The sequence below is a fragment of the Pistacia vera genome, unplaced genomic scaffold, assembly GCF_008641045.1.
Source record: "Pistacia vera cultivar Batoury unplaced genomic scaffold, PisVer_v2 Contig52, whole genome shotgun sequence".
Taxonomy (NCBI): Eukaryota; Viridiplantae; Streptophyta; class Magnoliopsida; order Sapindales; family Anacardiaceae; genus Pistacia; species Pistacia vera.
In genome coordinates, this window is record NW_022196357.1 from 1,366,738 (window position 1) to 1,394,230 (window position 27,493).

Genomic DNA, 27,493 nt, shown 5'->3' on the forward strand with positions numbered 1-27,493 from the left:
TCGTGAAGAACTTGAGAGTGTTGTGATACATCTTATGTTTTTTTTCAGGTAACTAGGGGTTCAGGCCAGTTGTGCATACCTCAACTAACCTAAGGTTCATTGAACACCTTATAAATCAAATGACCAAGTAAGTCACAATGTTACTATGATAGATGACCCCAAGTTTAATCCAAAAATCAAGAAAATAAGCAAACCTCTTATTCTCAGACCACCTATATTGATCTACAACATTGAATATAAGAAAACGCTCATTTCTTGAGAAAAATCTTCATCGAAAATGAGCAAAATCTATTAGAAATGAGTCATTCTTACAAAAGTCTACATCAGACGCCATTAAATTTGTCGAAGTCGGAAATCTTGTTCTTTTTTTTTCAAACCATCAGAGAAAATTTTTCTTGCCCTTAAAATCTTATTTCCTAGAGCATTTAAACATTCAGAAATTGCTTGTATGTAGAGAATAAGGCTTTTTTTGTTGTTGTTGTGATTGGTATATTTAGAATCAGAGCCACATAATAGTAATCTGAAAATGCTGCATCTGGACTAGCAACCTACAAAAACTCGAGAAAATTTTACATTTCACATGGTCTGTAACTTTAATTATCAAGTATTTGGGAACCAAGAACAAAATGTGATGCTATTCTGTTAATTTACACAAAGTCAAATTCCACCACCACTTATTTTCTCAGAATCGAACAAATGGCACAATGATCGACAGAAAGGCCTTTTCCATGTATGTTACAGGATGAACATGTATAATTGTTATATTCGAATGAAACAATTAATGCTTCCATATTCCCAATTCTCAACATTTATGGACAAAATTAAGAGACGGGAAAAAGAAATCAACAGGGGCGCAATCATACAGAAACACCCAAATAATAATAAATCGATCTAGTTTTTATTTGTCTTACCTGTTGTTACTAATGATTTTGTCCTTGTTGCTGTTGCTGAAGGTTGATCAGCTTAAAGTATGCTCCTCTTTGTTCTCTAGAGACTTGAATGAGTCCCTTTCTCTATTATCTTCCCATTTTGAAGAACAGATATTTGATCAGCATTTTTTATGGAGAAAGCCATGTGCCACAATGACGTTTGTTCGGTTCTGCATCAATCTCTCTAGAGCTTGCTGCAAAACGCGTTTGCTCACGTCAAGCGCACTGGTTGCTTCATCTAATAGCAGAATTTCTGGGTCTTTAGAACAGCTCGTGCAATGGCTACTCTTGCTTTTGGCCACCAGATAGTTGAACCCCTCTTTCGCCTACTTTGGTAGGTATCCTTCAGGAAGCGCAAAAGAAAGTATGCGCATTGGCGAGTTTAGGCTGTCACATCACTTCTGTCCAGTGGCTCCTTCTTCCATAAAGGATGTTCTCATAGATTGATGTAGCAAAAAGAGCAGGTTCTTGGTTGAACAAGCGCAATGTGTTTCCTCAAAGACTTGAGATTGAGTTTTCTGATATCAATGCCTGTAACAATTTGATCAAGTGAACCATATTTAAGAAGAATCAATTTTTGAAACCACAAAAGCATGCTAGAAAAAACTTAAAAACTTACCATCAATCATCACCTTTCCGGCTGTTGGGTCGTAAATCGAAGAATGAGAGAATGACTGTGCTTTTACCGGATCCACTGTTGCCGACATGCCATACTCTTGCCTGCGTGTACTTTCAGATCAAAGTCTTTGAAGATCACAACATCAGGCCTTGAAGGGTAGCTGAAGTGGACGCCTCTTAGCTCAATTGTACCTCTACTTGGTTAGCTCTCCCCTTGTCCCCAACTACCTGTGTCTTCCGGTCCATCACTTCGAAGACTGATGCCACCATTGGTTTCCTTTTAATAAGGCTGGGACCAAAGCCAAGTTTCAACCATGGTAAAGCCGTTACAATCAAAACCATAAATGATTTCATCACAGATTTAAAGCTAGCGAGCTCCTTCCCATTAAAACAGAACCATACCTGCAGCTCAAAGTGAAAGATTTAAGTCTTAAGTACTGATGTTCTGTTTAAGCTTCAGCTGATTGAATTAGAGTGAGTTACGTTACCATAAGGCGAGGCCATAGGCTGAGAAGATAAGAACTGGGAAATGCCATAGAATAAGCCAGCAATCTGACCACGAGTAAATGACCGGCGGGAGGCTCCACGAGTTCTCGGGCATAAGATCGAGGACCTTCTTCAGAGCAAAAGGCAGACAGTACGGATGTTACTCACAGCCTCACCAGCAAGCATATTAGCTTTTAAATATGCTTTGCTCAAGTGCCCCCATATCCTTGCATGAAGATTTTCTGAAAAGATGACAAGAGTGATAATTATTAGAGGCCGAAAATCAAAGCTTGCTTAAAATTTGTATGGAAGGACAAGCAACCACTGATGTGGCCACTGATGATCAACGGATATGTGGCTATGACAACCAGTGTGAGCCTCCAGTTTAAGTGAAGGCAATGATAATGAGGCGACAACCAAACCCACCATTCTGTAACAGAATTGATGAGGCGATCAACAACTATTGTTCTTAACAAACTGCTTCACTTTCTAGACGTGATGCAAGGATAGAACTTGAGTTGTTTTATCATCAAACCATCCAATTTCATTCCTCAAAATTGCTGTGTGAAAAGAGCCAAAAATAAAACCAAACCATCAGAATTCTAATTTATCAGATGCCAGAGATAGAGGCAATGAAGATGGTTAAATTAAGATCCATTTACCAGAAAACATCATTTCGCGCACTCGAAGAGTAAGTCTCTCTCCATGATACCAAACAGAGAGCATCACATGGCAATGAACAATGACTGTAACAATGCACCAAGATGAAGAGGATTGTAATCTTCTTAACCTCGCGACATGTTGTATCCCAGTCCATGTAATAAGATACAGAGCTTGGGAGACACCAAGAGCGAAAGAGGCATTTGAGCTCCGGCAATCAGTGCACCAATGGTGCCAACCACCCCATACATCCAGTCTGGTCGCACCATTGAATACAATCTTTTAGCTGAAACATGCTGTGATTTTACAGTATCCATTCCTTCACACAGCTAGTAGATTCCTTTTCAGAACGAAACTCGCCCCAAAGCTTGTTGTAGTTCGAGATAGTTCTCTTGAATACTTGATGCTATAAAAAGTTAAGAATACAGATTAAAACTCTGCGCCATCCGATGATTAAGGTTTGAAACTTGAAAGTGTAAGTTAAGTACCTCAGTGGCCTACTCATGGAAGGACCTTGCGAGGGATGGCTTTGCAAAGCTTCAGAGCTTTGAAGTTGAACAGGGCAGCATATGCGTGTGGTTGATTGAAATTAGCTCTTCATGGCTTCCTGTTTCCACATCTTCCCTCCATTGACAACCGCTATAACATCTGCATTTCTAACGGTGGAAAGCCTGTGAGCAACCACAACTGTTGTTCTTCCCACCATCACGCGATCAAGTGCCTCCTGCACACTCTTCTCGACTCTGCATCAAGCGCACTTGTAGCTTCATCTAGTAACAGAATTGACGGATTCTTAACTATCGCTCGCGATATCGCAATCCTTTGCTTTGTCCTCCGATAATTGTATTCCCCTCTCTCCAACCTGCAATCCACACTCACATTACGCATTAAGGACAAAATTCTCACCCAGATTCTTAGAGGTAGAAGAATTTTAAATCAGTACCTGAGTTTCAAATCTGTCAGGGAGATTGTTAATGAGAAGTTATAGCCTCTGAAAGTTTGGCGGCGCGGAATATCTTCAAGTGTGGCATCATCTTTTCCATAGAGAATGTTCTCCCTGATGGTTGTTGCAAAAAGTGCTGGCTCTTGATTAACCAATCCAATTTGCTGCCTGAGCCACCTGAGGTCAAGGTCCCTAATATTGTGTCCTCTATAGTATTTCTCCAGAAAGAGCGCATAGAAACGTTCTATCAAAGATATAACTGTGCTCTTTCCTGAACCACTTCCTCCCACAGAGCATAATCTTCCCAGCAGGAATGTCAAGAAAACTTATTGAAAAACTACATCAGGCGAGATGGATAACTGAATGACACATCCTTGAATGAATGTGACCATACAATTTGTCTTGCTTCCGGCCGGTTTTGGAGCTGGCTTTGCTCACTGTCCCTCCTATCATCTTAAAAATCGGATAGGCAGCCGCCGTTGCTCGCACAAATGCAACAATGTCGGCGCTGCCTGGCCTAATGACCTGAAAAGTAATCAGAACAAGTTCCCAAATTCTGGGGATCAATAAACTGTAGAAAATATAATTGGCAAAACGTGAAAAATAAAGAAACATAGACTTACAGCCAGAGATAACAACATTGAGCATGGTGGTGAAGGATTCTCCGCCATGGCAATGCGTTTGTGAACAACAATGCTAACGAACAAACAAGTAACGACCAGGAAGAAAAAGAACACAATGCATGGAGCCGAGTCCAGGCCTTTAGCTAATCTGCTTTCTTCCATACTTGTAAGTATTTGACAGAGCTTCTTTATACAATTTCACTGCTGCTATGCTTTTTTATCTTCTCCGGCAAACGCTTGCACGTTCTACATTCCCATTACCTGAAATTAAGTTGCAATAAAAATATATAAATAGAATTTTTTTTTTCCTGTCAAGTTCAAAGTATAATGATAAGATAAATTGATGATTTTGTTTTACCTCTTCAGCGATTTCACCGGCTTTTACATAAGCTTTTCGGACGCGGGCGATGAGGCGGTGGCAATATAAGCGTAGATGCCACCAGCAAGCGCAATCAGGGACGATAGAAAGTGTGACCAGACTGATTTGCCATACGCTAGTAAAACCTATAATGAGCCTCCCGAAAACGGCTTATATAGTGCATGAAGTTCCCCACCTGTAATCAAACAATGACAATGAGAAGTTGGGTTCAGGTGATTTCACCATTTTATAACAGTAAATTAAAGCCATAAAGTAATGCATTTTGATAAATATTGTAATTAACTTCAGAAATGATATAATATATCAAAGTGAGCATTAGGCCAAAAATTTAATTTAAAAAAAAAAAAATACCCATCAATTGTCTTAATTTCATGCATGAAAATCCCAATTCAATTCCTACAAACCAGGAACATCACGGCGTTTTATGTGTTATTTATTAATTATTGCTGAAAATTATATAATACTAGCCAATAATAATAATGAAAAAATCTTATGGTACAGTTTGAAGATAATAATAATTGAGATCACGGCCTTCTTGCCTCTCCAACTTCCAAATTGAATATTAAATAAAAAAGGAATGTAAACTCAAATGAATATGGCGTAATTCCATTGGTATCAAAATAATTAATGTAGCAAGAACGTACCCTTAACAATCCTTCTTCAAGTTTCAAGTTGCCAGACTGAGATTTTAATTTTTATGATACCAGAGCTGGCCTCGACAGACTCATCTAACCAACCCAACCCCACTTATAAATGCTTTCTGCCAAATTTATTTGCTCCAAAATTAAGCTATAAATCCTCCAAATAATTACCATGCATGGAAGAACACCATTTTAATTATAATTTTTCAGCTTTTTATATATATATATATATATATATATATATATATAAACTTAGCCCTTTTTTTTGTCTTTTTTAATTTTATTTTAAGATCTTACAGGATATGAAATTGGTAAATTATTTTCTGATGATTTTTAAGTGCCCATAAAGTTACTGTCTCTGTAACTCTGTGATATTATTTATCTTAGCTTAACCCTACAACTAATAGCAACAATTAATGTATCAACCATTCTTGTGTTTGGGTTGATCTGACAGTATTTAAGAAACAAAAAATTTGACAGTTGAAACGAAGCTACAATTATAGTTGCCAACTGTGTGTTCGCGAAAGCCATTAACTGAAAACGAGTAAACCCTTATAAATTTTCCATCTCTCTAAAACCCTTTCATGGTAAAAAAAAATTTTGAGCTAGGAGAAAGAGTGAAGGAGGTGAAACTAAAAATAAATAACTCAAGAGAAGCCTGAGCATGGGCCACCTTTTCAAAATTTCGCCTCAAGAGTCAAGATCATCTTTAATCATTGAACCAGTCATTAATTAGGATTAAACTCGCAGATTTAATTCTTATTTAACAATAAATTAAAAAAATTCATACCTTCTCAGAAAGTGCATCTTGAACAATGATAATGTCACTTGTAATTGCAGAAATTACTTCTCCTGTTGAAGCCTCAGTATCAAATAAACTTATATCTTGACTTAACATTGACCTTAAATACGCCATCCTCATTTTCGCTGCCTGCCGCTCTCCGGTGTACATCCAGCAAGCCACCTCTATATGGACATATAAACATTCAATATATCAATCAAAATTAAATTAAATAAGGTAAATAGAGGTGAAAACAAAATTTGTCGGTACCTAGCCATGATGAAAACATAATTGCCACACTGAGATATACAAAATCCAACGAGTACTGCAACAAAAAAAAGTTAGACAGTTGAAGATGAAGTAATTTACAGATTCTTGAAGAATTTTGGATACCTTTGCAACTTTGTGAGAAGCTGCTTTGGGGGCAAGATAAGCCAATCCAATAATATTGATCATCTTCCCGAAATATATAAAGAAAACAGGAACTGAAACNTTTTCGCAAAATGTCAAGCTTCGAGTAACTACCAACAAAGTGCAAGCACCTGGTTTTGATCAGACCTTTATCTGAAAGAGGTGAGACAAGAAAATAAATAAGATGTGAAGTAATTAAATATAAATTAATGTTAAAAGAGGAAAAACTATGAAGCATTGTTGATCATTCCTTTAAATAATTTAATTATAAAAAAGAGGAAAAACATTTTTTATTATTTTGTTCCTGTTTGATAACAAACAAAGTTAGTTCAGACTGGAGTATGCATTTCAGTGTAGGTAGTAGTGAATATTCTTGAAGCGCCTTTGTTAATATTTGCTCAATTACCACCCCAAGAAATAAAATCATATCTAACCTTACAAATATTAAAATATCTATTTCTAAATAAGATAAGATATATATATATATATACAGTTACACCTCAATAAATTAATATCATTGGGACCATAAAAAATTTTATTAATAAATTAATATATTAAATAATCGTATAAATTAATAAATTATTAATTTATTGAGGTATTTTTTTTTTTTTTTTCCAAAACATTGAACTTAATGTTGATACATATTATATATAGTTAATGTGGTATACAGAATAGATTTTGAAAATAGAGTAAACGACTTTTTCCTACCCAAATAATTGTTTAATGGTCTTTTACTACTTTATTATTCAAATTTATATTCTTTTTTTGGCATAGTTGTGACCTCATACCACTATTATTCTTTTCTTCGAGCATCACTTATCAAAACCTCTCAAACTTTACTGCCGTCGACCCCTCCAATTGCCGACTATCGAGTGATTAGGGTTTTCGTAACTAGTCCTCTCAAGTCAGATTTTGATAAATCCCAACCACCAAAATTCAATATTCCACCACCAAAAGACTCATCGGCCTCCTCTCTTCAAAAGATCCAACAACCTGGACCCAGTTGCTCTCTATTCTTCGTTGGAATATAAATTTGGATAGTAAAATATTTTTAAAAGTTTGTGGATGAGAAAGTGTTATTAAACCATTATTTGGGTAGGAAAAAGTTGTTAAATCTTGGAAATAACATCATCAGCCTAACTTATAGCTAAGAATTGACATGGTAAGGGAATAGTTCATAGTTAATGTGGTATAGAGAATAACTCAAAAACCTTCTAATTGAATCATGTACATATATAATTTTGATGTGTAAAGAGATTATTAATTTATATATCAAATGGAATCCATATGTTTATTTAATATATACTTTTATAAATTTAATGACTTCTTAATTTACCACATTGGTCTTAATCAAAATTAGTAATTTATAGAATATTAATTTATCGAGACTGTATTTAACTACCTTGATGAAATTTGAAAATTTTCTTTTATCATGTCCTTTATAGTATAGAAAATTCTGGTTTGAATTTTGTCAAACTCCACTTAACTAAAAGGATGAACTGGCGAACATCGACTGACGTGAAAAGAGCTATAATTAATTCAAATGGTTGTAATGCTACCATCGAGAAATACTTTTTTTTTTGGAAATTATTACGAAATTAATTTAAATGAATACAGAGTAATTAATTTAAATGAATACAGAGTAATTAATTAGTCATTTCAGACGTCAGACATTCATCAAACATAGCGAACCGACCCATGCAAAGTCAAAATTAAGTACACAGAGTTCCAAGTGTAAAATTAATTAATAAATCAGCAATTGTCAACCCCCAACAGCCCCATGAAACAATCCAGACAAACTTCATAAATCCTTTTGATTTACACTGAACCATTCAAAACTGTAAAGACGGCTGCCCTCATTCCTCCTTTAAAGTTCATCACAATTTGACACCATTCGAAACTTATTTATTTTTATTATTAAAATATCAAATATACAGACTCTTATATATTATCTTGTGTATTTAGTTTGTATGCATGACACAATTTGAAAATTATTTTTTTAGTGTTAGATTTATTTATTTTTGGGAGAATAGCATAGACTATCTTTACGGGGTATTTGGTTGGGGGTTATGTGAGATTACTAGGATTAAATCATCTTACATTACGTGATTACCATATTTGGTTGTCAAGTAACATGAAATATCGGTAATCTTTAAATATCAATAGTGGTTATTATTGGTAATATTGAAGGTAATCTGATTACCTCCATTTTCTTAGATATTCTAAGATTACTAGGGTTATCTTTTTTTGTTACAATTCTATCCGTTATTAATAAAATTTTAGGACAATAATGCCCTTATTTTTAAATTTATTTACATGAATATGGATTTTACTATTTCACCCCAATTAATTAATTTTTTGGACAAAATTACCCTTGAATTCAAAACAAATTGCAGCCCACCCAAGCCACCCACTTGTCATCGACAACCACCACTGCGGCCAAACGCCAGAACGGTGCACGGAAGGTCGAAAATGACCGTCGTGCGTCGATATGTCCATTTCCGACTAGATATCTGGCTGAAATGGCCAGATCGTGCAAGATCTGGCTGTCAACGACTAGATCGATGGTCATTGACACCAGATCAACAGATCTGGCCGTCTGTCACGTTTGGCCATTTCCTGCCAGATCTCTGGCTGGAAATGGCCATACGGCTCACGGAGGCCATTTCTTGCCTTCCGTGAGCCGTTAGGTTGCTGACGGCCTGCAGTGGTTGCTGGCGGCCAGCAGTGGCTGGGTTGGTAGGGGTGCTTTGTTGTTTTTTCAAACTTTTATTATGGGGTTGTTTTTGCTAGGTTTTTAAATGTAGGGAGGTTACAAAATTCCAAATAATAATCAATATTAAAAAATAATATAATAATAATATGTAATTAGAAGACAATTCACTAATTTAAGTAACATACCCACCAATTTATTCCTTTCAACCAAACATATTAATATAACATACCCACCAATTAACCAAACACATTTTCCTAAAGATTCTCAGTAATATTCAAGGTAATCTAACTTTCCAGTAATTTAACATTTCCAGTAATCCAATATTTCCTGAACCAAATTTCCCCTTAAGGTTTTCGAGTTTACATTAGAAATATGACTTTCGCACTTTTTATCAAATGAACCTTCAAAATTTGAAAATTATATCACTTATAGATTGGGTAACTGGTAATTTTATGAAGAATAAAGAACTACACTTCAACGAGAGGAATCCAAAGTAGCACGACCTTATGCACGAGAAAGGGACAACGCAACACAAAAGAGAACAAAAAGAATTTAGGATATACAAACCCACCCACACCCTAAGAGCAACCAAAAACAGCCACGGGTGACTATACAAAAGGCCCNACTTTTAATTACCTCCAAGTTTGAACATAAAATCCTTCAAATTCAACATAAAATTAAATCAAGCAAGTGACATAATCATATGATATCATTGGCTGCGTTTGGTTTAATATTTCTATCCCTATTTCCAATCCTATTTCCAAAATATTTGTTTGTTTAATTATTTAAGAAATACTATTATATTTTTTTAATTATTTTTAGACCCTTTAAGTTTATTAATTTCATTAAATACCACCAGGAAAAAAAAGTTTAAAAATTAACAAAAACACCCCCACCTACCTATAGTTGCCAGATTTTGACAACCACCGTCGGTGGTAACTGGAATCTGTCACAACGTCCTACAAACGATCGAAACTTGTCGATAATTCGCCAATCTGACCTTTTCCGGCCAGATACACAATGGATCTAACCGAAAAAGGTCAAATCTGGATATAGTCATCGTTGACCGTCAACGACGGCCATTTCTTTGAGTGGATCTGGCCATCGGCAACGGCCAAAGAAAGGCCGTCGTTGATGGTCAACAACGGCCATATCTTTGGCTATCGCTGACGGCCAGATCTAGCCTTTTGCGAAAATTGACGGCCAGATCTGGCCAGATCCATGTGGATCTAGCCGAAAAAGGCCAGATCGATGCACGTCCTACCAAATCCGACTAGTCTGCGTCATAATGCCAGATTTCAACCAAATTCCCACAGTGGTGGCCGGAATCTGGCACTGTGGGTGGGTGGGAGTGTTTTTGTCATTTTAAAAAAAATTATATATTGGGCTGTTTAGTTAAATTAGCAAACCTATGGGGTTTTTTTATAAATTTTTAAATTTTACCTCGTAATTATCACCTTATTCAACTATTTAATACTATCTCCAAAATAATAAACCAAACGCACCGATCGATATTCTCATATATAAACGTGTCATATATTGTTATATGCATGCATATCGATCAAACTTATGATCAATTTCCTTTTCCTTTCTTATTATATANAAAGGCCCGCAGGCAGGCAAAGCAAGAAACAACAACCACAGCCACGTAATAGCAGGCCGAACGACTTGTGCATACCCAAGATTTACCGTAACGACAAGTTGGTACCCAAAAGGTTTTGAAACGACAAATAGGTACCTTCCGTTATTTTCTGTTATTGATTTTTTTTTATTAATAGTGAAAAGACTAAAATGCCCTTCAACGTTTCAATTTTAGTTTTTTATAAATTTAAAAATTTCTAAAAAACCCCCTAAGTTTTCTAATTTAATTAAACACCCCCATATATAAAAAGTTAACAAAAACACCCCCAGTGCCAGATTCCGGCCACCATCGCCGGAATTTGGCCGGAAAACTACATTACGACACAGACCCGGGTCTGTGTCATAACGTGCCGGTCTGGCCTTTTCCGGCCAGATCCGTGGCTGATCTGGCCGGAAAGGGCCAGATCTGGCCGTCGACGCCGCAGATGGAGTTTTGCGGAGTCGACGGCCAGATCTAGCCGTAGATCTGGCCTTTTCCGGCCAGATCAGCCACGGATCTGGTCAGAAAAGGCCAGATCGATGCGTCACGACACAGATCCGACGGGTCTGTGTCGTAACGCAACTTTTCGGCCAGATTCCGGCGGTGGTGGCAGGAATCTGGCACTGCAGGTGGCGGGGGTGTTTTGGTTATTTTACAAAATTTTTGTACATTGGGGTATTTAGTTAAATTTGTAAACTTAGGGGGTTTTTTAGAAATTTATAAAAAACTAAAATTCTAACCTTTAAGGGCATTTTAGTCTTTTTACTATTAATAAACAGTAATAAACAGAAACCACTAACAGAACATGACGGAAGGTACCTATTTGTCGTTTCAAAACCTTTTGGGTACCAACTTGTCGTTACGACAAACCTTGGGTACCTGTAAGTCGTTCTCCCCGTAATAGCATTAAAAACCACCAGCAACAGTAGCCGCAAACCATTGCCGTTAGGACCACTAATAACCCTTTGTCCTAACTTCATTATGTTATTGTTAATGCTAGATGAGTAAAATGATAATTTTAGTTTTATAAGAAAGTGTTTATAAATCTAACAGCAATGAAACGAAGTTTAGGGCAAAGGGGTGTAAGTGACATTTTTTTTAAACTTTTAGGATCCATTTGATAAGATAAAATGGTATCAATGATATGTTTTTCAAATTTTGAGGGTCGATTTAATAAAAGCGTGAAAGTTGTTGGCGGAGTGATGAATTTGAAAACCTTAAGATAATTTATAATATTCTCCCATTTCTTTTTCTTATGAATTAAGTAATTTTCATTATTATGATTATTAAACAAATTCATTTACTAATTTCTAAGTTACTTGTTCTAAATATGTGGCACCCACATGAAAATAATTTAATTTGTACAAAACATATAAAGCATGCCCATCATACAATTTGTTATGAAAAAACAAAATAAATCAATGCTTTAACTATTCAAAATAACATAATTCTATATAGAGTAAACGAATTTTTCACACCAAAGGTTTGCCTTAATGACATTTTCTCACCCAAACAGTTTCAAAATACCATTTTTTCACCCAAAGTTTATATTCCGTTAATATCCAAAATACACTTTATTTTCTTAGTCTGCGTTCGGCAAGTTATCAGAAACCAAGATAAGAGAAGTTTTGTAGAGTAGAGGCTGGTGGATCAAATGGTAGTGACTAATTAAATATTCGTCTTCGGAATCAACCGAAAACCAACTAAGAACAAAAAACTTTAACTTTACAGTGATCGACAATCTGTAAGAAATCAAGTATTGAAGTTATAGGAATTTTGTAGAGAGGAAATCGAATGTTCAAATGGTGGTGATGGAAAAAAAAATTATGATCAAAATCAACCAGAATCGACTTTAAGTAATAATAGAATATTAATTTTAAGTAAAACGTGGTATTTTAAAAATTAAGGCAAACCGTTGGTGGGAAAAAGTAGTTTACTCTTATATGATCAAATAAATAAAAACCATTATGTCAAGCAATCCTTATTTTTCTTTTCTTACTACGTGAAGTGGGTATCAATCAGTCAATTCAATTGTTTCCATCTCTTCTAGGGAGATAGATTTCATTTGAAATTATAAACACTACTTATTAATTTGTAATTAGAAGCTCACTCAATTACTTAATTATCAATTTTTTTCTTAATTAAAATCATGAATAACGTCGCAAGTATTAAGTATATATGTTATATTTGTTTTTCTTTTCCTTTTTATCTTTATTTTTTAAGTATTGTCGGTCTAATTTCCTCATCTTGGTTCTCCATTGACACTAAATTTAAAAAAAAAAAAAAAAAAAAAAAACAGCGGTGTCCATAGTGCTGCAACATTTATGGGTCCATTTTAGTTAACAAACTAAGCACCCAACTTTGATGTGAAATCTACCCACTTATGAAACAACCTTATCTTTTGCATTAATTGGTTTAAATATACTTTATATATAATGAGTACAATTTAATGTATAGTAGATAGGTCGGGCGAAGAATAATAATTGAGAAAGTATAAAGTGGAATTTAATGGCACATGTTATAAAATGTGATATGTACATATCATATATTATAAAAACTAATCGATTGGACTAGAACTAGAACTAGAAGGATGTATACTCATCAAAACTTTAGGCTCAATAAATGCACACATCTGAGTTGTGTGTTATGTTGGTGTGTTAGTAGAAATTATTAAGTAACGACTAATCTATCTGCTACTATGCTTTAAAAACAAAATCAAATATGATCATGAAAACAACTATCCAACAGTCAAACTTGGTAAATATAATCATAACATGAAGAGAATTGGTAAAATATACTTATAATGAATAAAGGGAAAGCAAACTCTAAGAGGTTGACCTAATGGTCAAGAAAGTTTTTTCTTTTCATTGGTTTCTTGAGTTTAAACCTTGAGATAACTTATAGGCGCTTCAAGGATTAATCAAGGTACCCGTAAACTAGCTTACAATCATAAAATATATATATATATAATAAAGGGAAAGCAAAACAGTTGAGAGGTGGGGAGTTGGAGAGTTTTGAAATTAAGCTGACAGAAAGACAAGCAAAAGAATCTGTTGGTTATTTGATTTGGGTAACTTGACTTGATGAAAGGGCAGACTTTGTCAACTTCTGGGTTGTCTTTTTTCATAAATTCATTGCCTTCAATAAAGATCTTCAATTTATATGCGTACCCTTTTCTCACTTTGTGAAGTCTCCTGAAGATTAAGGTTTTTCTTGTATATATTGTCCGTTTTAGTAAGTTTTTCAGGCAGTGTTTTTTATAATAGATAAAAAAAAAATGGAATAAGTGAACAACTTTTATGTAATCAATGAGATATGATATGAAGTTTAAATACAAAATTTTTATATGTAATGTTATTGTTATAAATTTTTGTTCATTATTATAATCTTTGAATCTATCACAAAGGAAAGTCTTATGTACAGTATGTTGTAATACAATCTGTCAATAAGGGTATGTCACATTACTGCAAACGATAATATATCTATTTTTTTCGTCAGTTGATTGTATGATAATATTTTTCAAATTCGAACGAATAAAATTGATTGTTGAAATCAAAAGACAAACACATCATAAGTAAAATATAAAATAAGAATATAACACAATAATTTATTCTGATTCGTTCTAATTAAGTATACATCATATCCAACGTTGATGTCATCTTATCGAAAATATATGTATCAATAAACAAACTAAAACTATTGAACATCTCTAATCTCTCACTCTTTCACTATTCTATTTTCGATTTTAATCAGAACAAGTATTTTAATACTCGGTTTCAATTTAATATATAAACTCAACAATTTCCGAACAAATATATTAAAAAAGATAAGCATCAATATTTTTTATATTTTATCTTCCATTTTTAGTCAATATTCATTTATATCACACAATGACTTCAAAAATTTCCTCTTGACAATTTATATGTAAAGATTTATTGAAAGAAAAGGAGATTTCATACACAGTGGAAATGTTGTTGAAGTGATGTAATTGAGATCCACAAAAATCCAATTATTTTTGCTGTCAAATCCTTATTGTGATGTTGCACACTTGCACTTGCACATGACTCTTTTTTTATTTTTTATTTTTTATTTTTTTTGTTCCTTTTCTTCCCATTTATTAATTAATAAAACCAAAGGAGAATTTCAAAGGCATTTAATTTTACACAACCCCAAGTAGTTGTGAGTTATTCTTTTATTTTTTTATATGGTTAGGATGTCCGAGTGAGCTTATGCGTATCTCAACTAATCTCTTGAGACTCTGGAATTATCGATCAAGTAAAAATTCTAATGACTACCTCTATTAACAATTGAAGAAGAACTCAAACTCAAGACCTCTTAAATAATACACTTAAAATTTCTATCGAATCGCTTCGATCACTCAAATGTAGTTGTGAGTTATTCTTTTGAAAGTTAAAATAAAAATGGCAATTTTCTTTGTTGAAATGACCAATATCCTCCATCCAACACCAATTTAATGCGCGTCTTATTCTAAACATGAGATCTACCAATAATGTCAAATTGAAGTACTATTACAAAGAATTTTGATGATAATTTTTGTCTTTTATTTTAATTTAAATTGATTGAGCAACAAACTACATTAATTGATGGACCCTCATAAAACAATGAATTAAATATATAAAGAACCAAAGGGAGAATTGATAACTGATAAGGATGGTCGTTTTTGTTTTTGCCAAGTTGCGAAACAATACATTTAATTTCTCTTGGAGTTTACTTCATTTTAACCCATCCTTTTATATTTAACTTTTAGAGAACACTTGCTTTCATTAAATTTTGAAATAAATAAAAAATATATGTTTTTTCATGAGAAGTGAAAAATATAATCATTTTTCTACTTTAATTATTATTTTTTTTTTACAATTGAAATTATTAAAAATGCTAATAATACAATATAATAATTAAATTAAAATTGTTGGTGTCAAAATTTGGGTGTAGTACCAATAGTAATATGGTTGGGAATTAACTACCTTAGGATGGTTGAGTGGTTTAATAAATATTCTTAGGTGTATTATTTAATAAGTTTTGAGTTTGAATCCATTTTTCAGGTGTTAATAGGGATAACTACTGGAGCTCTTACCCGATCGGTAGTTTTAGATTTCGAAGTATTAATTGAAGTACACATAAACCGGCTCGGACACCCATAATCATAAAAAAAAAAAAAAAAAATCTGGTGGGGAATGGACGGTTCTGATCATCCATTAAAAAGTGGAATATAATCTCACTCTTGCAAAAGTCAAGAAGGTAAAAACCAACTTTTATATAACTTCTTAACCACTCCTTCTACATCAAACTAGTTGACATAAAGATATTGGTATAAACAATAGAGGTTTCTGGACCCCCTAAGGTTTAATCAAATAAGAAGTCTCCCTATATGATTTAAAAAATAACACAAACACCCTTTATCATTAATGAACCGTTAATATTTACCACATGATGAGCTAATGAATAGTTTTACCTAATGACGAGTTAATAAATATTCACTTAGTTGCCTCTCTACGGTTTATTTTAACATAAAAAACTTAACAGTAAAAGGGATTTTGCTATTACCATAATTATAGGGAGATTTTTGTTATTTCGTTATACTTCAAAAGAGGATTATTGTTAGTGACCCTAAATAAATATATTCATTTATTTATAATAGATTTGGTGTTTTTGTTATAAAAAATAAATTCGAAAATAAAAATAAGAAATTTGATGGTGTGTTCTGGAAATTTGAAATTGTAAACAGTATTTGAAAATGTAAACAATAAATGGTAGTGGTAGACAATGACAATTTAAGAGAATCATAAACTAGCCGACAAATCAGAACAATAAGAAGCCATGAACAACAAACAATAAGAGTTCAATTCATCTACTAGCAATGGGGCTACATAAACTGTGCAATAATAACAGTAGGAAAACTTACTTTATATCTAATAAATAAGGTAATGAAAACACCTAATTTGAGAATGAAACAAACCCAATGTACACTGGAGAAAGAGCTCAGGGAGCGTGGAGGTCATCGCGTCTAATTATTCCCGGTCGATAACCGGTTTTTGAGAAGCTTGGGATGCACAAGCAGCCTGTTCTGAAACCTCGGCAAGGCCTTGTAACATTCTCAATATCTCAGAAGTGTCATCCAAGTAATACTTCGCTTTGCTGGGTTTCTGGCCAACTGTGCAAGCAAAAACTTCAGCAACTGGAGACAGCGACGGACCAGTGCGGGCATTCATTATCACCTCAAACATGTCTTCATCCGATCGGTCATCCCCAATACAGAGAACAAAATCTGGAAGCATGTCATTATGTTGCCTGGCTGCAAGTAGGCGTTCCGCGACAAGACCCTTGTTGACACCCTATTGATAAGATTAAAGGAGGTTATTAACTCACTGCACAAGCCTTATATTCTAAGAATTAATTCTGCAGCCTAATAGGACAGGTATATAAAGTGACCTAAAATGCCATAAGGGACTTATTCATCAATTATAACTAGATGCCTGAAACTTGCTGACTCTGAATGCTGATTAGTAGTATTTTAACAGCTAAAACATTAATTATTTGCAGCCTCATCTAAAGCATCACTAATTTTATCTTTGAATAATCATCCTAATAACCTTATTTGTATCATCCGGCCTTTAACATTATCTTTGTATTTATTTTCCTTCTGTTGCAAGAATTACATCCCTTAACCTACTGATGTGAAAATATGGAACTCAACATTGTCTTTTAAATGTTATAACCAAAAGACATGGACAGAAACCAACATGAAACATGGAATAGATATAAACAATCCATTGTCTTTATATCCGATACTGGATTACGGCTAAGTACGGAGAGATATATAAAGTAAAATATCACTAACCTGAGGTTTAACTTCTACTATGAATTGGCCACTCTTGACAGATACCGGCTCATTTGCTAGAACACTTTCCAGGTGATCCAAAAGCTCCTTAGCCTGGCAGGAACCAAAATCAGGATCTGCATACTGGTAATTCCAAACAAGGGCACTCTCTTTGGTTTCAATGGCAGAACCATCAGTTGTTTCAGTGTACAGTTTCATTACTGGCTCAGCAATTTGCATCCAATCAAAATCTGGCACAGGTACACAAGTTTCCCATTCTGCATCTTGATTTGGCCTGTAAAAGGATAGCATTCAACAAAGATGGCACAACAACAATAAGCCTCTCCAGATGAGAAGAAAAAAAAGATCATTTAGTGTAAATTAATAATTGAGGACCAGTCACTGATGCATTAATTTTATACGAGAATAATTTACAGATGACAATCAAATGATACTCTCTTTTCTTGTCAGCCCACTGAGAAAAAAATGGAATAAGAGGTTGAATAAATCATATAGAAAATACCTATAAGGTGTAATGATATATCTAGCCAGAGGATTATTTGGTTTATGAGACCTACTAAGCCAATCTTTGTCTGATTTCTCAATGTTTCACTTATGGTTGAGACAACAAAACTTGTCATGATTCAATGGAAGTGGGCTTTAGGTCTTTGTTTAGTTGGAGGCATTTAATCTTCAATCTCAATTTTTCTTCTCTTCTCTAGGATTTTTTATATATAATATGAACCACTGCAGCAAAACTTATCAGCAATACCATACATTTAAACAAAGAAAATTCATCGTGCTGGATTTTTTCCTTTGTCACTTTTTGCACAAGCTCTTTGTGACCATAACCTCTTCTTGTCGAGTGATTAGTAAACCAAATTTCATCATCACGTATTCAAGTTCGAAAACAGCATCCAAATTCAAGTCAAGCTAAAAAGAGTGGGGAAAAAAGGCACATACCTCACAAAATAACCATGCTCTGCTGCAATTCCAAGCCTTTCGCAAGAAGAAAACCATGATGTTAGAGTCTTTCTGTCTTTCCCGCTAACAAGATAGACAACATTGTTGGTGTCTCTGCCCAAGTTGTTCATAACTGCAACAGCCTCAGCATTAGCAGTTGTGCTCAGTGAATCTGGAATCATCATTGTACCATCATAATCCAAAAGAATTGCTCGATTTTTTGTCCTCTTATATGCTGAAACAATATGCTCAATTGACAGCTTCCTGAAACTTGGATCCAAAGCAATTACCCGAAATCCTAAACCAAAACCGATTCCCCAGCATCGTCTCCTCACATGATCTCGGCAAGCCCTTTCAAGGTCCTGCAAAAAGCTGCGCGCCCAGTATGCAACATCATGAGTACTCACATACCTATAGTGCTTCTCGTGCCGCAGCTGTTTTTCTGCAGTAGAGACTGATAGAGCAGATTCCATAGCTTCAGACACAGCTTCAATGTTCCATGGGTTAACTCGAATGGCCCCACTCAGTGATGGTGAGCATCCAATAAATTCTGAGACCACCAGCATGCTGTCCTTTGCGGCTGAAGGATCTAGTCCTACGATCTCATCTAGCTTCTCATTTCCTTGACGGCATATTATGTACTCATAGGGTATAAGATTCATTCCGTCCCTCACTGCTGTTACAAGACAACTCTCTGCAATAACATAATAAGCAATGCGTTCATAAAACTGAAGCGGTCTATCAATCAAAACCACCGGCTTATATCCTGGCAATCCAAATGCTTCGTTTATCCTTCTCACTGTAGCATGAGTTTCAGATTGGACCTCTTGTACATCCCTTCCTCTGCCTCTGGCAGGGTTTGCAATTTGAACCAAAACAACTTTACCCCGCTTCTCACGATGGTTTAGGAGCCAATGTTCCATAGCCAAAAGTTTCAAGCTAATTCCTTTAAATATGTCCATGTCATCAACTCCAAGCATAACGGATTTATCCTTAAACTGATCTCGCAACTCTGCAACCTTAGCTTGCGTCTCAGGAAGATTTAGTACAGACTGGATCTGGCCACTATGAATTCCAACTGGTAGAATCTTAATGCTTACAGTGCGACCATAATACTCGAGGCCTATGTAGCCTCGCTTAGATTGATAAGAAATACCAAGCATTCTACTACAACATGAGAGGAAGTGTCTGGCATAATCAAAAGTATGAAATCCAATGAGGTCTGAATTAAGTAGTGCTCTTAGAAGCTCATCTCTTACAGGAAGTGTCCTATAAATTTCGGATGACGGAAATGGGCTATGGAGAAAATATCCAAGCTTCACCCTATTAAATCTCTTCCTCAAAAATGTTGGCAAAACCATCAAATGGTAGTCATGAACCCAAACAAAATCATCATCAGGGCTAATAACTTCCATTACTTTGTCAGCAAATATCTTGTTCACAGAAAGATAAGCTTGCCAAAGGGACCGGTCAAACCGGCCACCCAGATCTGGTGATAGAGGAAGCATGTAGTGAAATAAGGGCCACAGGTGCTGTTTGCAAAATCCATGATAGAATTTACTGAAAAGCTCGGGAGGAATAAATGCCGGAACACATTTGAAATTTTCAAGCAAGGTTTGAGACACATCATCTTGCTTACTCATTTCAATCTGCTCCTTAAGACAACCAACATAGATAACCTCTACATCTTCACCAAGGCCATCTTTTAGTTGTAAAAGAAGTGAGTCTTCATCCCAGCTAAAGTTCCAATCTCCACTGCCGTCCGAACTTCGATGCACTCGAAGAGGAAGCTGGTTTCCTACAATGATCATCCTTTCCGGAGAGATAGATGAGGGGGCATCAGAGCTAACACTATTGTTGTTATCATCATCTAGCTCAGACAACACCCCGGCAACAGTAGCCACGCGAGGAAGCCTCTTCTTTTCACGACTGAAAGTCCAGGAATCACCGGAAGCAAGATCTAAGAGGTTAGAGTAAGACCTTGAAACCATTTTCAGTTCAGGTAGAGAGCTTCTGGTATACTGAGAATAGCAGGAAGACTAAGCTGTTTCCCCTTTTATCCAATCAACATAATCTACAAAATGTAAAATGATAGAGCACGATTAGAAGCAACAATGAAAATATTCTTTAAATCATATTGCAAAATATATCATATCACCCCCAAACATAATATAATTCATTTAAAAAAAGAAATAAATTAATATAACATATTCATACACACACGATTGAATCCAAAGATATTTTGCCAACAGTAAATAATATTTGGAAACTAAAGTTCACATATATTCCTCGGAAAATGCAGATGTTTCATGTTTCTAGTTGAGGTAATACTTCGCTAGGTTTCTCTCTCTTTCTCTTTCCAAACCCATAAATACTTATGAATATAGTTACTTATACAGAAACATCAAAACCCGACTCTGAACTGAAAAAGAATAAGCAAATCACAAGCTACGTAAATAAATCAATATTTGGGAAGCACCCAGAAGCTAAATCTGACAAAATAAAATCCAAAAGCGGCAAAAATTACCTGAAAACAGCATTTATCAGTATAACCGAATCCAGAAACCAAAGTTAAGACGACAGATTAATAAAAATAGCTGAGCAAATCCAATTTACTCATCAACCCATCTCCCGAAACTAAAAGCAGAAGCTTTAGCAAGAAAATGATTTGTGGCAAAAGAATGAATAAACTTAACTAGTGTAGTAGAAGGCCAAGTTAAGTGAGGACAGCAAGTGGCATGCAACATGTGAAGAAGAAGAGAAAAATCCAAGATTGTAAAGCATCGTAACAGTGAAGAAGAAGAAGAAAAAGGAAAAAAAAAATGATGATGATGAAGAAGAAGAAGATAAAGAGAGAGAGAAGTTACCTTTAACGCTAAAAAGACACAGAGCAAATGGACTGGGACAGAAACAAAAGATTCTTCTCTCTCCAAACTCTACACAAGACTAATTAAACAAAGACAAGGCATTAAGAATTTAAGATCATCAACATTCAACACAAGGGGGCTTTAGGTTAGCTTTTTGATGGTGTAGAAAAATTACAGTTTGTGAGATTACTTGAGTATCTCTTTAGCTCTCAAGAAATGAAAATGGGAAGTCCATCATGTCTTTATACAAAGCATTTGATTCTCTCTCTCTCTCAACTCCACAAGTGAGTCTAACTAAGTGTTGAGTTTAGTTGAATGGTGAGTGATGACATAAAGAACACAGCACAGTTGAGTCCAGCATCTTAACCATAGTTAGTTCATGTTACCCTCTGATTCATACTTAACAATATATAACATTAACCCTGAAAATTCGATAAACTAACAAACTCCCCCCCCTGAGGTTTCTTAAATACCGGAAATCCGCCTACTTTTAAGTTTTAGATGTTAAAATAATAGCACAAAGGTAATTTAGTAAATATTTATTAACTCATACTAGTATAAGTTTAAACGATTTGTGAATTGTTTACTAACACAAGGGTAAATTTTGTTATTTCAGAAAACATTAGGAAATTTTGGTTAGTACACCAAACTCCAGGGGTCTACAAAACATTATTAAAATTTATTTATTTCATTAATATTAAATTAACTATTTCTGATATTACCCTATTGTTCATGATTAATTTAGAATTAATTAAATAATTTACAACTACAAATGGAATAACATTTATTACTCATTTTTAATATTACCATAATTAATTGATGGTTGAAGTCTGAGCTGGTTCTCGTTGAACTCCTGAGAAGACAACGTGGCTACCTAACTTTGAGTTTGATTGGCTGCGTCAAGCTGCAACGAGGCGCGTGTAGAACAGTGTCAATGATTAGATTGGTTCTTTGTCAACTTCATGATAACTACGGATGGTCTGCCACTTCAAAGCTGTGGCTTATTATTATTATTCCTATTGAATATTTAAGTACGATTTATTTTTTTTATTCTTTTTTAATTGGAAAATTAACATCATAACTACAACTCATTACTCATCATTACTAATCATACTTTTAAAATTTCAATAATTGAGATTGACTATTCTTTTAATTTAATTCACAAATTTTACTTAAATTTGATTAGTGTAATTTTGTAATTAAATGTCTTTAAAAATTATGAAGAAATAAAAGGGCTGTCTCTGGAGCCCCGGCATGGTAGTAAACAGTAACGATACATTAACCTCTGATGAAATGATTAAGTGGGAGAAATAAATAGAAAAAAAATGTTATTAGTGATGTAAAAAGGCACTTTAATTTTTGTCTTTAAATAAAGAGGGGAGGTGGAGTGCACGCGCTTTGTAATTGAGTAGGTGAAAAAATGATTGTTGTCAAATCAAACATATGCTCTGTTGACTCTTGGTAGATCACTTAGGATTGTCCGCTGCCAATCCTTTTGTTTTTGCCGCGTGCTAGAGTAAGAATCTACTACTACCACGACCACAATAAGATTGTATACTACATTACTACTTTTTTTTTTTCTTTTTCTTTTTTTTTTTATTGCAACAATTTCTATTTATATTTATTTGAGAATATCTCGTTTAATTACCCTTATGATTAATTGTCATTTAATTATACAGGAGACTTTTCTATAATATTTAATAAATTTTATATAATAATAAAGAATTATAGTCCCAACTTAAAATACTTATAAATAAAAATAAATTTCACATAGTAATAAGTTATAATATTTATAATTCTCGTCTTAAAAAAATTACTTCTAATAATAATAATTATCTGTATATTGTAAAAAAATATATATATGTTATGTTACATTACAGATTTAATATTAAATAAAATATTTATCTAAAGTTGTTTAAATTTATACTTTAGAGTTATTATCACGTTTTTTTTAACTTACAAATATGTAATAACTCGTTAGTATAGACATTTTCTTATTAAAGTCAAAATATTTCTAATTTCTCAAACATGTATAAAGTTTTTTTACACAAAATTTTTTATATTTTTATACTATCATTCTCATGATTCTTTTTTTTTTCCGTTCTCTTCCAGTATTGCAATAATAACACTAAAACAATGAATTAAAATCTGAATATGCACTATTAAAATGCAAATCATAAAATAATTAAATAAATACAATAATTTTTATAACTACATTTCTATTAAATTATAACCTTCTCATAATAATAAAATTTAATTATCCCACCATCATCATTATAGAAGAATTTTACTGTTTATTATTGAATGATCTCATCTCATAATTTATGATACATCGTTTTCACTTATTTTGGATCATTTTTCTAAGTGGTTCTCTTAAACTAAGCTATACGCAATTATGACATTCCATTCTTGACTTAGACCAAGAGAATGAGATTTTCATCATCCACTCTTAAGATCTCTCGAATCTTATGGTTATTCAAATGTTAAAAAATATATTTCATTATAAAATATCATTAATTTAACTATTAACCTCAACCCATTAGTTTGCAGTGTATCATTAATATAATAAACTGTACTAAAGACTTGAAGAAATCACGCCAACCTTTTCTTCATTCGTGGGATGTTACATTATTTGTTCAAAGTGGCTTTTGCACTCTTCATTATTTTGAGAATATGATAAAAATGTAAGAAAGCATTAATTGTCTTGATTCTTCTATTGTGCGTGTGTGTTTAATTTGCTTTATAAAATGCAATGTGATGTAATCTTATAATCACATTTTACTAAAAGGGAAGTACCGCTTTAATAACCACCAAGTGACGTAATAACAAAAGAGTAAAAGGGAGCTTCATGAGTTCCTGATTTCAAGTTTCTTAGACACTAATAAAAGTGGTTACTTGAGTTTTTATAGTTTTATTCGATCGATAGTTTCAGGATTTTAGGGGATTAGGCTCTTATGATCTTATTTGGTTAACAGTTTCAAGGCTCCCGAAGAATTAGTTGAATTATACACAAACGGGTCAAAATACCCTAACGATAAAAATAAAAAAATAAAAAAATTTAGTGTTTTAATACCATTTTCTTTTTTATTAAAGATGTTTAAATTCATGATAATAACCCTTTATTTATTTGTTTATTTGCCTTTAAAATATATTTTAAGTAACCAAATCCCAATGTGAAATTTCAATCTTTTTAACATATGCATAATAAATAAAACACAATTGATTGTAAGTATCTTCTTTAATTCCCACCTTCTCTTTCAATTCTTGGCCACTAAAAACCACACAATACATTGCATTCAACATAATGCCACTAAAAACAAATAATGGGCACTGAGTCATGGTACGCAGGGACAAACTATCCTTTTAATATTATTTTGATTCAGCCATTTCATGAACCCTCTAAATTCCAAGTAAGTCGCTTTTACATTTTTCTTTTTTTCTTTTTGGGTTTAATTATAAGTATATCTTAGTTTATCAAAATATATAAAGATAAGTGTGTGTGGGTGTTATGCCTGAGAAAGTAAGGTTGACGTCGAGCCTTATCAGCATGGTGGTTAGAGCTTAAGAAGGTTCTACAACCACTTAGATGTCAGCCACGTCGCGTGATGACGCGAGCGCATGCTCCTGCCAGTGTAGCGGGTATCGCGAGGAGTGCGAAAGGCTAGTAAAGGTCCACATATCCAATCCCTGCACAAGCCTGAGAAATCACTCGAGCAGGTGACAATGGGACCAGAGAAAGATTTGCACGACACCTGACCCACTCACAGATTTTAGTAATCATCACATTAATTCATCCCCCTATAATAGAGGGTTCATCTCTCGTTTGTGAATTGACTAATTTTTCTAGAAATAGCATACATTCTCTCTCTCTCCCTTTGTATTTCTAAGCTATAAATCAGTTCGCTGAACGCGTCTGACTTCACTCTTAATACAATTCATTAGACGTATTCGCATATTTAAGCATCCGAACCACTTTAAACTTATTTTTTATCTCTTACTCAATCCAATACTCCCTAATCACGTGTGACTTCTGAGCCCACTCAGCATTTCTCACATACGAATAGTTGGTGTCAAATCAGGATACACCATATATATTTAATTTTAAGTGAATCCTATAAAATATAATACATATATTGTTTGAGTCTTATTTAGTATAATAATAATATATTGAGAATGCATTCAATTATATATTTCACTGTGCCCCCACGCCACTACCAAAAAGGATTATGAAGTTGAAAGTTAGAATTGAGTCATTGACAAAGACACAAGCGACCACCAGATTTGGCACTTCTATATTTCAGTAAGCCAAAGTTATTTTATTCATATTTTATTATATTTTTATAAATATTTTTAAATTATTTTATTGATACAAATACGATATTCAATATCCTAAACGATAAATATTTGGGATAAATATTTACAACTAGCAATTAGAAAGCTCATGATGATTATGCTTTAATCAAGACTAAACTTTATGACTGATATTGACTATTGTTTACAGTTTTTGAAATTAATTAACCTAACCCCCCCATTTGTTTAATTGCTGATTCAATGTAGTCTTCAAAATGAAGCATTGCCCATTAGATTAGTTAATAGTTTTATATTTGCTTGATACCGACATGTTCTCAATCAAGTTTTCACGAATCTACAGTTCTTATCCCTACTTTCATAAATTCCAGATTCTCACAGGTTTCACGAATCTACAAGTTCTATCCCTACTTTCATAAATTCCGATTTTACTCTTAAATTAACATTGTTAGTGATTTTTAGGTTATGACACAATGGGGGCATTTGGTTGTGATTAGTGGGATTACTAAGGTTATGTCATCTTTATTACTAACCATGTTGATCTTAATAACCTAACCATGTTTGGTTTTCAAGTAATATAGATACCGGTAATCTTCAATGTCAATAGTGGTTACTATTGGTAATAGTCGAGGTAATCTAATTACCTCATTTTTCTAAGGTATTCTGAGATTACCAGGTTTATCTTTTTTGTTACAATTTATCCCTTATAAAATTTTTGACAATAATACCCCTACTTTAAAACAAATTACATTAAATCCTATTTCAATTTTATCCTTGTTAATTAAAATTTGGACAATAGTGCCCTTAATTTAAATAATTTACAGACCAACCACTGCCACCAGCCACCACACTCGAAACCTCTTGGTCACGGTGAGCTACTCACGGGGACTTTCGAGACTTCCGGCGGTGGTTTGCGGTGGCGGCAGGCGACGGCAGGAGGTGGGGGTATTTCGTTATAAATTAAAGTTTTATATAAGTGGGGGTGTTTAGCTAAATCTGAAATATTAGGGTTAAAAAAATTATTCAAAAATTATAATAAAAATAATATTATATTAGTATTTAAAAAAGGGACAATTTAGTAATTTAAATAACATACCCACCAATTTATTCTCTATAACCAAACATATTAATATACATATCCACCAACTAAACCACACATTTTCCTAAGATTCCAGTAATATTCAGGTAATCTATCTTTCCAGTAATCCACATCTCAGTAATCTAACATTCATGAACCAACGTCCCCAATATGAATGTGTTATTACCAAACTTCCTTAATGTTACTTTTGATTATGGACGGCTAAATATCATAACCTCCCTGAAGATTGAAACTTGTCCATCCACCCTTACGAGCTGGGCAAACCTAGTTGCCACAATCAGCACCACATATCGGCCAAAGTCAACAGCATGCGCGGAAGGAGACTGGGAGCGGCACCCGCCACCCTTACCTGATCGCCACCGGCAGGGCAGTCGAATTGCATCATTTTTGCAACTTTTCCTCTCACCCATCGTTGCTCCTAGGCTTTTCAGCATCACCAAGCTCCCCCTCACCACCATCAGAACCCCCACGCCACAATCACCAAACCCCTCACACTCCACCCTGATGCACCCACAATCGTCGACCGACAGCCCCTACAATCTCGCACAAGTCTCCACTTTACGGCCAGTTTCGACTAATTTGGAACAAAATACCCTTGTCACCACCATTC

General features: G+C 34.1%; 1 protein-coding gene and 1 pseudogene across 2 annotated transcripts; both read right to left on the bottom strand.

The window, feature by feature from the left end:
• Positions 1-876: 876 nt before the first annotated feature.
• Positions 877-11,748, bottom strand: LOC116106636 (annotated as a pseudogene).
• Positions 11,749-16,599: 4,851 nt separating this feature from the next.
• On the bottom strand, positions 16,600-21,775 carry LOC116106514 (alpha,alpha-trehalose-phosphate synthase [UDP-forming] 5). Of its 2 annotated transcripts, none has more exons than XM_031392886.1 (4): positions 21,477-21,775; positions 18,610-20,683; positions 17,668-17,941; positions 16,600-17,161 (listed from the first exon to the last, which is right to left on the bottom strand). In XM_031392886.1, exons 2-4 carry the CDS (start codon positions 20,598-20,600, stop codon positions 16,838-16,840), a joined length of 2,589 nt encoding a protein of 862 aa, XP_031248746.1. In that variant the 5' UTR covers positions 20,601-20,683; positions 21,477-21,775; the 3' UTR covers positions 16,600-16,837. The 2 variants fall into 2 exon arrangements, with proteins under 2 accessions (XP_031248746.1, XP_031248747.1); XM_031392887.1 differs by lacking the exon at positions 21,477-21,775 and adding an exon at positions 21,137-21,439.
• Positions 21,776-27,493: the final 5,718 nt, after the last annotated feature.

Excerpts from the sequence above, each read along its gene's own strand:
- LOC116106514 (XM_031392886.1), bottom strand. The coding sequence starts at position 20,600 with ATGGTTTCAAGGTCTTACTCTAACCTCTTAGATCTTGCTTCCGGTGAT. Across the intron at positions 17,942-18,609 it reads GAGCATGGTTATTTTGTGAG|GCCAAATCAAGATGCAGAAT; the intron begins GTATGTGCCTTT and ends ATCCTTTTACAG. Across the intron at positions 17,162-17,667 it reads TAGTAGAAGTTAAACCTCAG|GGTGTCAACAAGGGTCTTGT; the intron begins GTTAGTGATATT and ends TCTTATCAATAG.